The sequence below is a fragment of the Dipodomys ordii genome, unplaced genomic scaffold (genome assembly GCF_000151885.1).
Source record: "Dipodomys ordii isolate 6190 unplaced genomic scaffold, Dord_2.0 Scaffold31, whole genome shotgun sequence".
NCBI classification, from domain to species: Eukaryota; Metazoa; Chordata; class Mammalia; order Rodentia; family Heteromyidae; genus Dipodomys; species Dipodomys ordii.
This window is the reverse complement of record NW_012267247.1, coordinates 6,007,697-6,023,305: the sequence shown is the minus strand read 5'-3', so window position 1 is coordinate 6,023,305 and position 15,609 is coordinate 6,007,697. Positions and strand designations below refer to the sequence as shown.

The following is a 15,609-nucleotide window of genomic DNA, read 5'->3' as shown; positions in this document are numbered from 1 at the left end:
ACACACACACACACACACACACGGGGCACTGTTATGCACATCTGTAATCCCAGCTTCAGGAGATGGAGGCAGGAAAATGAAAGTCTAGGATATGTAGCAAGTTTAAGGATAGCCTAAATTACAGAGTGAGACCCTGTCTCCAAAAACAAACAAAAATGTGTAAAGTGCCACAAATTTAGAGTAAGCACACCTGACAGCCAAAGGGGATTACACGGGTGAAAGTGACATTAACACTGAGACCTAAAACTGAACAGATTTAGCTGTCTGAGGGGACTGGGGGACAGACAAAGAAGAGATCGTGACATCTATTCTGGTTTCCAATGAAACCAGCTCAGTTGGACTGGAGGGCAATGGATCTGTTCACACAACCATTCACCCAACATTTACTAAGCACCTACTATGCACCTAGGCACAGTTCTAGGCACTTGGGTCTGTAACAAGCAAAGTTCCATTTCAAAGCTGGGTCTATGAGACCTTCCTCATGGTGTTCACATTGCAATTGGATGATTTTTGTGAAGCCAGGGAGGAAGGCAGGGATCATGTGGTCAGGTCAGACAGGGTCTTGACAGCCATAAAAGCCTTCAGGCTCTACCACACAGCCAAAGGAAGTGCCTAGAAGGGCTTCAGTAGGGAATGACATCATCATTCTTCAATACATCCCTAGGGATGACATCACATTACTCTAAAACTGCCCAGGACAAGCCTCTAAGTCAGCCCAAACAAGAGCAACAGGGCCTTGCTCATGACTCACCCCACCATCACAGTGTGACATTAACCTCTGAAATGGCTGGGCAGGGCAGAGCCCCACCTCCAGGCGTCTGCTGCCTGCAGTTTCCTGGGGTCTAAAATGCCTTCTCTCTCTTCTCTGGCTGCCCCTGCTCTCCCAACTCTTTTGTCAGAAGCTTGTGCCCACCTCTAGGCTTTCTGGAACCAATGAGACTGACCCTCAGGGGCCAGTCTCAGGGCAGATAGGGTCACCACAGCAATAGAAGGAAAGGACTAGATTCTTCTTCCTGATGTCTTTGCTCCTCCTTCTGCTTTACTTTTCTCAGTTACAGCAGCTATCACCTACTTACAGAGTTCAATAACATAAAGTAAATGTTGGGTGTGAGCCAGTGCACAGCAAGTGTATATGGTAAAGCACACAAAAACCAAAATACTTCATTGGACTCTAGACTTCAATTCCAGTTCTGCCTCTTGCCAGCTCTGTAACCCTGGGTGGGACACTAATATTTCTCCTGCCTCAATTTCCTCATCTGTAAAGCAGGGATAATGATAGTACCAACTTCAGGGCTGCTGTGAATACTGAAGGACACAGGGTAGTGCCTAGGGTGCACAAAGGCTTAACTTGGCTCCAGCTGTTGGCACTGGCTATTGGCACCAACTCTTCTCCTCTGCTTCCTTGGCAGGTGTTATATGGGGGAGGACCTGACTTAGTCCTACACTTTACCTTTTCCAACAAAATCACTGCCCCACCTGCACCAAAATATTTCTCAAAGCTCCAGTGACTTTCCAACATTCTGGAAGCAACACAGTCAGGTGCCAAGGATGTTCTTCCTGGCCAGTGCCCCCACAGAGCATAGGCCACTCTCTGAAGCTACTTCCTCCATACTCCACTCTCTGCTCTCTACTTGGATACACTGACACACAGACTCCTAGTCTCTCAAGGCAGTTGTAAGGTGGCCTTGACATAGATGAACTTGGGGCTGAGGTTGCATGCATAGAGCCTTGGATATAATCTCCAGCTCTCTATAAATATAAAGGAAAAAAGGAAGGGAGGGAAGAAAGGAGATAAAAAGGAATTTTGAGGAATGAACTTTGTCCACACTAATTCCCTCCCAGTAATCAAAACAGTATCTTTTAATATGTTGTTGCTCAGAAAATTCTTCAGAGAAATTGCCCTAGAAGGCTTCCAGAACAAGGGTCTACCAACAAGCCAAGCCAAGCCAAGCCAGGGGCTCAGGTTGGGCCCATAGTTCCTATGGAACCTGGTCCTCTGAAGTTCCTAAGACTAATGGGAACCAAGAGAAGGGATGGGTAAGGACTGTTGGGTGACAATGTTGTCAGACACTTTGTATTCATATATTGTTTGGTAGAATGGAATTTCTCTGTACAACTACTTAAAGATAATAATAATAAAAATGTTTTTTAAAAAGGAAGAAAATTAGCAGAGCCATTCCGTTGGAAGAAAATATACTGTTTAAATGCAAAAAAGGAAAAGAAAAAAAAAGACTAATGGGAACCCAAAGGCAGAACCAATGAAAGAATCTCATCTCTGCCTCCAGTTACCAGCTTTTGCTTGGATCCTTCCTTAAAAGGACAGGAAGCATATTTCCTATGCTGTTGCTGGACCGTTCTCATCGCTGATCATTCTTACGCTTTACTCAAATTTTACCTCATTGTAAAAAGTCTTATCCTGTCCTCCAGAGTAGCCCAAGATAATTCCTTTCTCTTGAGTCAGGTAACACTGTCACTTCATTCATATGCAAGAGTACAAAGGTGCAGGCTAGTAAGGAGTCTCTTTAACCCCTCATCTCCCCGCACCATGCCCTGAGAGGACTGTGGCTGCTGGCCCCAGGCCCTAGAACCTTACATCCCCTAACTGGGCTCACAGAACTGTGGTGCCAGTATGTGTGATGGACATGGTGGTACAGAGGATGAAGAAGCCCATAGTCACAAAGTATGATGGCAGTACCTGGCATTTAGCAGGTGTCATGAAAGCCTTTGTAGTCTTTCTTTTCCTCAGAGCTGTGTGGTCCCCCAGAGAGAAGCCACTTGCTGGTAAATAACCCTGCTGGGCAGGCAAACAAGAGCATCTTCCCCGTGAAAGAAAACTAAAACCCCCTCTAGTCTCACTAGCACTTACTAGTGGAACAACTATGTTAGTGACAGGAAATAGAGTCCCAGGTATAAAAACCAGCCAGTCCTCTGTTGCCCTTCCGCATCTTACAAGAGAACAAAGTCTAGAGGCCAGGTTGCCACTGCCTTCAGCTGCCCCACTTCTGTGTAGCCAGATACCTGTGAGGACATTTTGTCACATTTATTTTTTTGTTCATTTCATTCATTCATTCATTCACTTATTCATTCAGTGTCAGTACTGGGGCTTGAGCTCAGGGCCTTGCATTCGCATTTGACTTCTTTTTCTCAAGGCTGGTGCTCTACCACTTGAGCCACCTCTCCACTCCAGCTTTTTTCTTGGTTCATTGGAGATAAGAATCTCAAGAGACTTTTCTGCCTGGGCTAGCTTCAGACCACAATCTTCAGATCTCACTTTTTCCTGACTACCTAGGATTATAAGAGTAAGTCCACTAGTGCTCCAGCAAGTCATGCTTATTTTGAGGGCAATTTAACATCTGTTGACACAGTGACTATTTGGGCTGGTCACCACTTGTCTACCTCCTTGCCTCCCTGAAGATTTCAGAGCCTCAAGAAAAGATAAGCAGTTGGGTTGGGTCTACTCTGCTATCCGTAGTGTCTGGGGGTGGGGAGGCGGGCAGTAGATGAACACAACTGTATTGAATAAAAGTGACCCTGTGAGTTGCCTCAGTGGAAGATGTGAATTGTATTCAAGAATGATTCTGCCAGCAGGCTGGTGGGAAGGAGACCTCTGACAGGGTGAGCACTGCCCACTGGGATCAGCCAGGCTGGTCAGGAGGAGCAAGGTACAGTCCATCAGGAAAGACACTATCCTGGGGTGAGTGAGATGGAGCCAGGTATGAAAAGGTGGTCTCCTGGAGAGGCCAAGGAGAGTCAGCTAGGAAGGAGGCTAAGGGTTCATAACTGTCTACTTACATTCTACTTAACCTTCCCAGCTTAGACAAGGTACAAAGCCACCCTGAGCTCCAGCTTTTCATGTGTAAAATGGGCCTCCCCCAGGGGTTAGAGTCACTAGTGGCAATGAAGCCACTGGGCTCCTAGCATAGTACTGGCACACAGGAGGAGGCAATGTTTCCTCCACTTTGCAGCAGTGGGGAATCCAGAAGTAGGGTCTCTAAGACAAAGATGCTGCAAGCTGAACAGGGAGCATCTCCACCATGGTGTCCCTCCCCCTCCTCATCTGGCCCTGAATACAATATGAAGAGAGTGGAGAGGTGCAGGTTGTCTCTGTGTGACCTCTCTTCTCCATTCACTTAGCTATCCCCATGCTTTGCAACCTCAAGTCCCAAGCCCTGGTCCTCAGCAGGCACAGTGAGGGAGCATGACATTCTTCCTGGTTTCCTCCAGAGGCTGCTCTTGCTCTCCTCTCTCTCTCTTTGTTGGTCATGGGGCTTGAACTCTGGGTCTGGGACTAGCCCTCAGCTCTTCAGCTCAAGACGAGCGCTTTACCACCTGAGCCACAGCACCACTTCCTCTCCCTCTCTCCTCTATGCCATCCTGGAACTATTTAGTTCAATACCAAATACCAGAACCCCTAAATGCCTGAAGCTACTGGCAGGGGCCACTGAGATAGCCCAGGGATCCAAGCTACACACCGACACACACAGACACACACACACGGAGGGGATCAGTGATGGTCTGCCAAAGCTTCACCAGGGAGGCACACACACACACACACACACACACACACACGGAGGGGATCAGTGATGGTCTGCCAAAGCTTCACCAGGGAGGCACACACACACACACACACACACACACACACACACACACACACGGAGGGGATCAGTGATGGTCTGCCAAAGATTCACCAGGAAGGGGACCGAGTGGAATTTGGAAGCATCACTCAGCCTCCAGTATCACAAAGACCCAAGTTAACAAGAAACCCTGGTTAATTATGCCACCAGATGGAGCCTCAGTGTCCTCAACCATAAAATGAAAACAGGTTAGAGGGTTAGAGTACTTCTCTCACAGGGTTGTCATGATCTTAGAGGCAACACAAGTGAAAGCGTCAGTCTTGTCTATGTAGCTATGAGGAGGAGGCAGAAGAAGAGGAAGAGGAATTGGAGGAGGGCAAGAGTGATAGACGATGGTGATCAATCATTCCAACCCATCTCCATCCTAATCTCTGTCTTCTCTAGGCAGCTGGAGACCGCATCTATTCAGAGTTCACAATTTACAAGATGTTCTGCCTAAAAGCATCTGTGCATGTGTGCGCACATGTGCGTGTGCACACAGGTGCACATGATATTTAGGGTTTGAATTCAGGGACTCACATTCTCGCTTGGCATTTTTGCTCAAGGCTAGACTCAAGGCTAGATGCTTTACCATTTGAACCACAGCCCAACTTCTGGCTTTTGAGTAGCTAATTGAAGAAGAGTCTCATATAGACTTTCCTTACCTGGGCTGGCTTCAAACTGTGATCCTCAGATCTCAGCCTCCTCAGTTGCTAGGATGCTGGCTCCTAAAAGCATCTTGAGGAAGGCTCACAGGAAGGAGGAGGACATTCAGTAGCTTCCCTTAACAGATGACCAAACTGGAGCTCAGAGGGCAATTGACAGCCATAAGGTTACACTGCTACAAAGAAGCAGCGGAGGGGCAAAACCCAGATCTCTCTTGCCTGGGGACTCTTCACGGTATAGAGATGGCAGTCTATATAGGTAGTGGAAGTGAGGAACCTGTTCCTCATGTGTTAGTTGAGCTGGAGCATCCTCAGCCTACTTCCTGTGGTGAAACTGGGCACTCTCAGTTAAGCTGAGCCAATAGTAGTGGCCTTGTGCTGGAGTGCCCTGCTCAGTCTAGGCTTGGCTTTAGGGTTCCCTTGATACCTCTGTGGACTACAGATCTCTAGGGCACAAGCTGAGAGCAGCACAGGAAGGCATGTTAGGGGTGAGGAGTGCATGGCTTGCCAACACCAAGGCCCACCTTCATCTGGACTATCACACTTGGGGGACAGACCCAACCCACAAAAGGAAGTAGGCTACAAAAGCCAATTAATTGTCCAGCATGTATTTAGTCAACTGGACATGAGATTTACAATACTCCTGGGTCCCTACTGATGAGAAAAGTCTTGGTTTTCCTTTTTTTTTTTTTGAGAAAGATACTTGCTACGTAGGCCAGGTTGGCCTTAAACTCAACTCATGAGCCTCCTAATTCTGCCTCTTAAGGGTTGGGATGATAGAGCTCCTCATGCTCTAGACCTTCCCTAAGCTATACTATCATCCTCCCAGCAGACCTGCATGGTAGTCAGTGCTTTCTAAAGATAGAAAACTGAGGCTCAGAGATTTTAACACTTGTCCAATGTCTCAAAGGCAGAGAGAAAATTTTCACCCAACCCAAACTTACGTTTGATCTGGGCTGTTGAGGATAAGACAGTTATAGCTCATTTTATGTTAACTTGACTGTGCCACGTGGCACCCAGACATTTACTTGTCTAAACATTACTGTTGTCAGTCCATTGAAAACCTAAGTCACAACTGCCTGGTGCAGCTGAGCCTCCTCTGCCCCCCTCCAACAGCCTTCTCTGACCTTTGGACTTAGGGAAACACTGGCTGTTCATGGGCCTCAAGCCTACTGACTTTCAGGCTGGAATTTATACCATCACCTCTCCTGATTCTTGGGCCTTTAAACTTGGACCAAAATTTCACATTGCCTCCTGGGGCAACAGCATCTACTGTAGAGGTGGAGACTTCTCAGCCTTTATTTCCTCTGGTAAATCTTTTTTTTTTTTTTTGCTGGTTGTAGGGCCTGAACTCGGTCCCTGAGCTCTTCAGCTCAAAGCTAGCACTCTACCACTTGAGCCACCATGCCACTTTCTGCTTTTTCTGCTTATGTGGTACTGAGGAATCAAACCCAGGGCCTTATGCATGCAAGGCAAGCACTCTATCACTGAGCCACCTTCCTAGACACTGGTAAATCTTTTGTTGTTGTTGTTGTTGGTCATGGGGTTTGAACTCTGGGCCTGGGCGCTGTCCCTCAGTTCTTCAGCTCAAGGCTAGCACTCTACCACTTGAGCTATAGCACCACTTCCAGTTTTCTGGTGGTTTTTATTGGCGATAAGAGTCTTGTGGCCTTTCCTACTTGGGCAGGCTTTGAACTGTGATCCTCAGATCTCAGCCTCCTGAGTAGCTAAGATTATAGGTATGAGCCACCAGTGCCTGGCTGGTAAATCTTTTTATACACATAGAAATATGTAGGAACACACACACGCACACACACACACACACACACACACGGTCTCTGTTTCTCTAATACAAAGACCTAACCCTGAGATCCCAGGCAGGGGCTGGCTTCATATTTGTATATAGAAAGCTCAACTGGCAGGCTATACCAGAGGCCAGATATCTGAATACCCAGAACAATCATCTGATTTGGCCCCAAAGTCCTTTCTGTTCTCATGTTCCTAACAGGAAGCCTGGCAAGAGAGGGGACTTGCCTGGCCAAATGAGCCCAATTAAATAGCAGGAACCTTGACTCTTTTTTTGTTTGGTTTTGTTTTTTAAACTAAAACATTTCAGTACTTGGGAAAAAGGTGCCCACTCCCTCCAGGCACCATGTCATCTATAGTAATACTAGAAGAGCCCACTAGGTGGGGTCAGTGATGCAGTAGAAAGGGTAAAACCTTGGTTCTAGGAGTGAAGAAAGCAGGGGCAGGAGAGAGAGGCATAGGCTTGATAGATCTGGAATCTTCCTGGCCATCTCAAATTGTATCACCTAGAGTGGATGTCCCAAAAGTGTGAAAATCTATCCCAAGAGTCTCAAGCACTTGAATGGATTGTTATTTCTATAACAACTCTAGGTCTCTACCTCCCAGGCCAGGCACAAATGGCTCATGCCTATAATACTCAGGAGGCTGAGATCTGAGGATCCCAGTTCAAAGCCAGCCCAGGGAGAAAAGTCCATTAAGACTCTTATCTCCAATTAATCAACAAAAAGCTGGAAGTGGAGCTGTGACTCAAGTGGTAGAGCACTAGCCTTGAGCAAAAAAGCTCAAAGACAGTGCCCTAGTCCCAAGTTCAAGCCTTAGGACCAGCATGCGTGCACGCAAGCTCGAACACGCGTGCGTGCACGCGTGCGCATGCACACACACACAAAAAGAAGTTAATTTTTTCCTGAGCCAGAAAGCAAAACAGCCACAAAGTGAAATCACTACCCAAAGCCTTGAAATGCCAGGCAGAGACAACACCCCATTATGAGTGTGACCTTCTTGTGGAGAAAGCATCCAACAGGACCTTCCATGAGACAATCTAAATATCCATGTAGGAACACTACAGCATGGTGGTCATATAATGAGGGAAGGAAAGGGGACAGAGAAGAGGAAGGCAGAAAGGAGAGAAGAGATGGCAGATTGAGATTCTGGCCCTGGTCCTGCACTGAGATTCTGTAGTTCATCATTCTGCACCTGCTTACCATAGGTTGAGTACTTAGTCCCCCCACAGGTGTCTCTGAGTCCTGCTGTCCTTCTTGTCTCAGATAAGATGGCAGAGATGGGGAGCAGAAGTTTTCTCCTTCTTGCCTTCCCCTGGCTGGCCTGAGTTCAGTCCTAGAACACCCTGTCCTCTGTCGGGGATAATAGCTCTGCCTCTGCATGTCCAAGATTGCTGTCTCTAATTTACCACAATCTCCCTGAGGATACCAGGGCCAACAGCTACCCAGAAATGCTGGCTATGGGGAGACTGACGCTGACCAACACCCTTGCCCATCCCCTCTACCTCCCACCTGCCCTCCTCACTATCCCTTCCCAAACTTGTACTGCCTAGCAGCCTCCAAGCTCTGCCTCAGCCTCTGTTGCCATGGCAACAATGTGGCTTCCCCCAAGTGGGAAGCTGGTTGCCAAGGCCCTTGTTGCCAAAGGCTATAACAGCCACCCTGGTGTGTGTGGAGAGGGGGTGAGAGCCTGTAGAGGGTGGGAAGGAGTGAGGAGGGGGCTGTCTCCTAAATGGTAGAGTCCAGGTAGACTCCAGCTTGAATGGGGGTGCAAGACTTCAGCGAGGGGAAATGCATTGCATAGCATCCCAGTGATGCTCCTCTGAGGGTATCAGAGGGACTCCCACAAAACGTACCTGAACAAACTGGACCCAGAAGGAGCAGCATGCCAAGTGAACCCCTCCTCTTCCACCAAATACATACACCACCAAGAGAAATGGCTTTGATTCCTCTCCCCAACTCTAGAAAAAGACCTAAAGAACTTGTGTCTTGCCTGCTCATGTATTTCAGATACATACACATACACAAGACAGGTCCAGAGTTGGTCCCTGTCACCAAAATCAACAGTTCTCCAATATTCCTATCCCCTTCCCTGTCTCAGATGATGGAGCACACTTCATAATCCTTATTAAAATGTTTCACTTGAGAGAAAAGCTCCAACTTCTGCTAACAAGGGAGGAGGACTGCTCACTCCACTCCAGGGTTTATTCTCTTCCTGAGAGAAAAGAACAGGGCTGAGGGACACTACAGGATGCATGGAGAGCCAGCCTTTGGCACACACACCAGGCATGGGCCACCTATGGAACCATGTACAGCCTGAGCACACTTAGAAGAGTCTGGGCCCTCCAGAGCCCTATCTTCATTCTACTAAGGAAGGACTGCAAGGGAGAATCTCCCCATCTCCCCTGCAAAAGGAGCGAGGGTGTCCAAGAGGCATTGGAACAGACAGCTGGCACAGGGGAGACAGGTGTGGGCAGCAGAGAGCAGCAGGTGGGACCCAGGACAGATGCAGATGACAAGGGTACCAAAAGCAGGCAGGCCCACCCTCCCCCCATTCTGTCTACCACCCCCCACCTTCCTGAGGAGACTCCAGCCCATATTGCCCATGCTGTCTTATCACCCCCCCTCCAGAAAGAAAAACAGGTGTACCTACCCCAGGTGCCAGCCCCTCGGGTGGGGTGGGAGAGATGCTGTCCCCACCGCCTTGGCTGCGAGCGCTGAGCTGGGGTGACATGGTGGGTGACTCATCGATGTACGGCATGGTCTCCGAGCCCTCAGGGGGCCCCTTCTGCTCCTCATGCCCCTCTGCGTCGTAGTCGTCGGCTCCGTAGCTGAAGTCTGAGACAAGGAATAAGAAAGGCCACTGAGAGTCCTCCACCAGGGCTGCCAGGGACTGGTAGCGCAGTGGGCGCCGGCGGCGGCCCCCAGCTGCCATGGCCCTGGCAACACCATGCACTCCTGGCTGGGGCAGGGATTGTGCAGGTCAGGCCCAAGGAGGGGCTGAGAGCTCCAGCGGGCACAGCTCTGAGTGCTCTGTTCACTCCGGTCAGAGGCTGCTTGCTGGGAGCCTGGGAGGAGCGGCTGGGCTGTCACCACCCGCCTAATAGCATGTCAGCCAGCCGAGTACTTGGAGCTGCTGTTTCCTTTGCTTACTGCCTAATTCCACGTCTAAAAATTAACAGTGGGATCGGGAGGCAGGACGCTTCCAACTCTCCTCTCTGAGTCACCATTTTGCTTTTTATAGGGAATAAGGAGGTGGGGGTGGGCCAAGCCATGTCACTCCCTCGGCCCCTCCTCCTTGGGTACCATTTGTATACTTAGCCCAGTCCCACTGGGAGGGGGGAGAACCTAGGGCTGGTTTGGGGGTGGGAGGTGGGGAAAAAGGTCCCCATGGGGGGTCCCTCATCTCTCCATATGAGGCCCTAAGTGCAGGACAGAGCCTAGGCAGGCAGGCGTAGGCGAGAGGCAGTGCTCAGGCCTCGCAGGGACCTGGTAAGCAACAGACTCCTCAAAAGCTGCACTTGTGTGTGTCTATAATTCCAAAGCTGGTTTCCTTTAGGGAAGGAGGGAAGGAAGGCAGCAGGAAATCAGGCTATGTTAACCCCCTCTGTGCTGTCAACACTTAGACTCCAGTGCCCACTCAGATACCCCCTGCTGGGGACAGCAGGCCAGACCAACAGGGGACAGGGCAGTACCTCAGGGCTCTGCACTGAAAATGGCTACAGGAACAGCCTCATAAAGGGCCCAGTATCACACCCCGCTGGTGGGGGTCTCTCCTGCAGTACTGTGAGGAACCTCCCACTGCCCACTCAGGCTCATTTGGCCCACTGCTTTCTCCAGCTCATGCCAGGCACAACCCTGATGAAGAGAGCTCTGCCAGGATACTAGTTCCAAAGGAGTTTCCTGAGCTGTGACTACTCGGAACAAGGGACATTAATCTCTTAAGTCATTGCCAGTCAGGGACCGATGGCACTGGCTTTGAAATCAATAGGAACCAAGTGCATCCCAGGTAGGACACAAAGAGAATAGTACCAGGCCTCCTGGCTTAAGGCAGCCTTGGGGCCAATGGTGGACTGTCTTGCACATTGCTAGGTACTGTACCTAAGCACCTTCTAGATGGGAGGTATAGGCCTTGCCTGCCTAGGAGTATCCCCAGTATGGTAGAGGAGTCTTGCTGGACCTTTTCAGACATCCTTTCCTCCAGGATGTCTTCCAGCTCATAACACATGGCCTCCTGGTGTTCCTTTTGATCCTGGGGCAAGAACTGAGTGGCCATGGATGGGGGCTCAGCCCTCTTAGGTCGACATGAGGCAGGCAGGCTCTAGGTAGTAGGTGTGGTGAGAAAGAATGGGCAGAGGAATTCACCATTCATCTCAGGTCTGGGCTTTGCACTTTCCCGCCAGAGCCCCAGCTCCTCCTCCTCTGTCACAACACACCAGCCCATGAGCCGAGTCACCAACAGCCTGAGAATGGTGTCAGCGGGTCAGTGGGGCGCCTGGCCATGGCCACACTCAGTCAATCTGGCCCTTTGGCAGCCAACAGCTTCCCCCAGGCTTGCTGCACCTGTTCCTACTGACTTCTGCTCCTGAGCTCTAGACTGATACCTATTAGACTGTCTGGGGATACAAGCTGTTTTTCCCAGGACATCCTAGTGACAGACAAGCTAGCCTCTAAGAAACATTCATGCCTATGCACCCAGGAAACAAGACTCCTGGCCCTGAAGGCCATGAGGCCCTGTGTCCACAGCTAGCAGGAAGTAAGCTGACTTGGTATTTCCCTGAGACAGGAGGAAGGACACACAACTTGCCATGTGCACAGTCTGGCTCAGGGAGGGCTTAGTTTTCAGGCAGGTCCTCCCTGAAGCAGGCAGGTCCTCCCTGAAGCAGGCATAGGAGGAACTTGAGACATCATGTTGATCAGGAGGCTTCAGGGGCTGTGAAGCTAAGGTTGGAGCCAGGAGCCATGATGGACCCTGGCCAGTCTACAGTTCAGGCTCCAGCAGGCTGATGTGTTTCCAGAGGTCATGGGAACAGAGCCCATACTTTCCAGGTATTTCCCAAGGGCAGGGTTCATGGAAGGAACAAGGAAGGCAGCCTGGCTCACCTCCCCCACGCAGCCTGGTGTCCCTACTACCTCATGGTCATAATGTCTCTGCCAGTCTTTCCTCAACACGCACAATTCATCAGAGACGAATGGACCATGGCCCCCACTGTCTCCTGCTCCTCTCAACCCAGCCACTTTTGTGAAATGTTCTTACTGTCCCCAATTCACAGACAAGGTCAAGTCTCAGGCAGTTGGCTAAGGGCTCAGAAAACAGCTACACCCAGGTCCCTTTGTCAAACTTTCCAAGGACCATCCTTTCCCCTCTGAATCTCACTCCAAGGAAATCCCTTCCTTGGTCCAGATAGCAGAGGCTGATTGTACAGGAGAGCAAGGAAGTGCTTCAGGATGAGATGCAGTTAGTCCTCATTCCAAAAAAATTTTGAGAGCCAACCAGGCTCCAAGGGCTCACACCTGGAATCTTAATTACTCAGGAGATTGAGATCTGAGGATCATGGTTCCAAGCCAGCCCAGGCAGGTTAAGTATGTGAGACTCTTATCTCCAATTAATCACAGAAAAAAAAAACCCACAGAAGTTGTACTGTAGCTGAAGTGGTAGAATGCTAGCCTTAAACAAAAGGAGCTTAGGGATAGAGCTCAAGCCCAGAGTTCAAGGCCCAGGACATGGTGGGGATGGGGGAGAGCATGGAATTCCCCAGAGCTAGGATAAAGGATCCAGAAAAATACAGGGAAAGCAACACTCTAAGAAGGAGGAGCCCCAGGACAGATGGAGACCTTCAAGACATAGGGATTTAGTCTAAGAAGGTCACAGATAACAAGTGCTTAGGCCATGGCTTGGACACCAGTACTCAAAAAGAAGGCGGCAGATGAAGCTGCTGACAACAATTCACTTTGTGGTAACAGAAGTTCCATTGTACTTGGAGTGGTAGTGTGCCTAGTGGGTAAAGACTTTTCCTAGTGGTATGTGACATGTGGCTAAGACCTTGCCAAGGATATGTTAGGTGGGCATACATGGGACTTTGATGAAGACTATTAAAACATATACAACTCCATCCCCTCGCCTTTACTATTCCTCCTCCAGTTGCCAGTTTTCAACACAGATGGCATAGCCAAAGCTGTAGTAATCCTATTGAAGAGACGGAAGGCTAGGAATGCAACCCACTGGTGGCATTCTCACTCTGGGATGGTCTTCCTCTGGGAGGGAGGGTGGGGTGAGGGGTATTGCTGCTGGTCACTGGTGGCTAACACCTGAAATACAAGCTACTCAGGAGGTTGAGACTTGAGAAGCCAGGTTCAAAGCCAACCCAGGCAGCCATTCTGAGACTCTTACCTCAAATTAACCACCAAAAATGTCAGAAGTGGAGTTGTGATTCAAGTGGTATTCAACAACCTTGGGTGAAAAAACTAAGGAAATAGTGCCAAGGCCGTGAGTTCAAACCCAGTACCAACACACAAATACACACAAGATAATAAGTAAGAAATAAATAACAACAACAACAAACCGATGGTATCCAAACCACTTAGGTTTTTTTTTTTCTTTTACTCCCCCCATCCCCCAATCATGGGGCTTGAACTCTGGGTCTGAGCTCTGTCCCTCAGCTCTTCAGCTCAAGGCCAGTGCTCTACCACTTGAGCCACAGCGCCACTTCCAGTTTTTTCTGTTTATGTGGTGCTGAGGAATTGAACTCAGGGCTTCATGCATTCGAGGCAAGCACTCTACCACTGAGTCACCTTCCCAGCCCCTCCCCCTCTTTTTAATGCCAGTCCTCGGGCTTGAGCTCAAACTTTTGTTCAAGACTAGTTGCTCTACCATTTGAGCCACAACTCTATTTGTGGCCATTCTTAGGTTGTTCCTACACTTTTTATTGTTCCTTTCTAATCTCTTGGTGAGATTTTTCATTGCCCACTTCTTAAAAATAGGTGTTCTTTATAGATTCTTACAATATGCTATCATATAACAAGAAAAACACATGACTCTCAGCAATATTACCCCAAGGGAAAGAATGTGGGTATACTTTCACTCATATGAAATTCTAAATTAAAAAAAAGAAAAAGAAAATAAAAATGTACAGTGGTTGCCTCTGGGGACAGGGTGAAGATAGGAGTTGACTAGAGCGGGCACAGGGAACTTTCTGGGCTGACAGAGTGTTCTGTATTTTGACAAGAATTTGGAGCACACAGGTGAATATGTTCATCACAGTTGATCAACTGACACAGTAGAGATTTGTGCAGTCACTACCTACTCTAACTCTAACTCTAGTTAATGACATGCTGAAGCATGCTGATGTCAGCAACTATGAAATATATAAAAAAAGAACACGGAACAGGGATGGATAGATGTAAAATCAAACTGTAGGAAAATGATAATTATAGACTTGAGATAGTAGCTAACTGGAGCGTCTCCGTATAGTTCTTTCAACTTTTCTCCACATTGGATGTTTTGATTTTTTTAAAAAAATGGCTTCTGTCACCACTCCTTGGCTTCCCCTTCCAAGTTTTATGTACACTCCAGGGAGAGGCCTGGGCTGCAAGTCTGTCTCCAATTGTTTCCTGGACCTATCCCCTGCTACTCCACCCTCAAACCTAACCTTTTTCTGCAGTTAAAATGCAAGATCAAGTCAAGCACCAGTGGCTTACATCTATAATCCTAGCTACTCAGGGGGCTGAGATCTGAGGATCACGGTTCAAAGCCAGCCCAGATAGGAAAGTCTGTGAAACTCTTATCTCCAATAAACCACTAGAAAACCAAAAGTGTCTCAAGTGGTAGAGTATTAGCCTTGAGCTTAAGAGCTCAGGGACAGCGCCCAGGCCCAGAGATCAAGCCCCATGACCGACAAAAAAAAAAAAAAAACAGATTATTCAAATAGAAAACCTAGGGGGTCTTTCCATATTCCTCCACTTCTTTCCTCTCATTTCCTGCCTCCTGAAAGGTCCCCATTGCCTCCCATTTTCTCCAACTCTTACAAAGATGATTCCAACTCACTCTTCCCCAGCAGCTAGTCTTTAATCCTGATCACATCTCTCCCTGTTCAAAATTCAACAGTTCCCATTTATTTCACTGCCCTCCAGTACCAGACTTCTCCTAGGTTCCTCTAGTGGGCTTATATGTGGTCCCCCCAAATATATGTCCAAATGTTATACTGGGATTCCTGCAAATATGACCTTATTTGAGAAAAAGGTCTTCACAGTGTGATCAAGTTAAGAATCCCTACGTTGGTGTGTGTGTTAGGGGATGGGGGGGGGAGGGCTCAATCCTGTAACTGTGCTCAGAAGACAATGGGAGGGGAGGAGGCCTAGATGAGAGAGGTGAAGACTGACTGGAGTGATGCTAGCACTGGCCAGGAGTGCCTGTAGCCAGGAAAAGCTGGGGGGGATAGGTAAGAATTCTCCTGGGAGAACCACCCAACTCAACAACCTTGATACCATACTTGTGGCCTTCAGAGTATGAGTGTGTGTGTGTGTGTG

At 48.7% G+C, this 15,609-nt stretch overlaps 1 protein-coding gene across 2 annotated transcripts in view; it reads right to left on the bottom strand.

Moving 5' to 3' along the window:
• The window catches only part of Abr (active BCR-related), a 218,730-nt gene that overhangs the window by 97,043 nt on the left and 106,078 nt on the right, over positions 1 to 15,609 (bottom strand). For both annotated transcript variants that reach the window (XM_013016535.1, XM_013016536.1), the window contains exon 2: positions 9,737 to 9,921. In XM_013016535.1, coding sequence (XP_012871989.1) covers positions 9,737 to 9,921 — 185 coding nt within the window. The remainder of the gene's footprint in view (positions 1 to 9,736; positions 9,922 to 15,609) is intronic.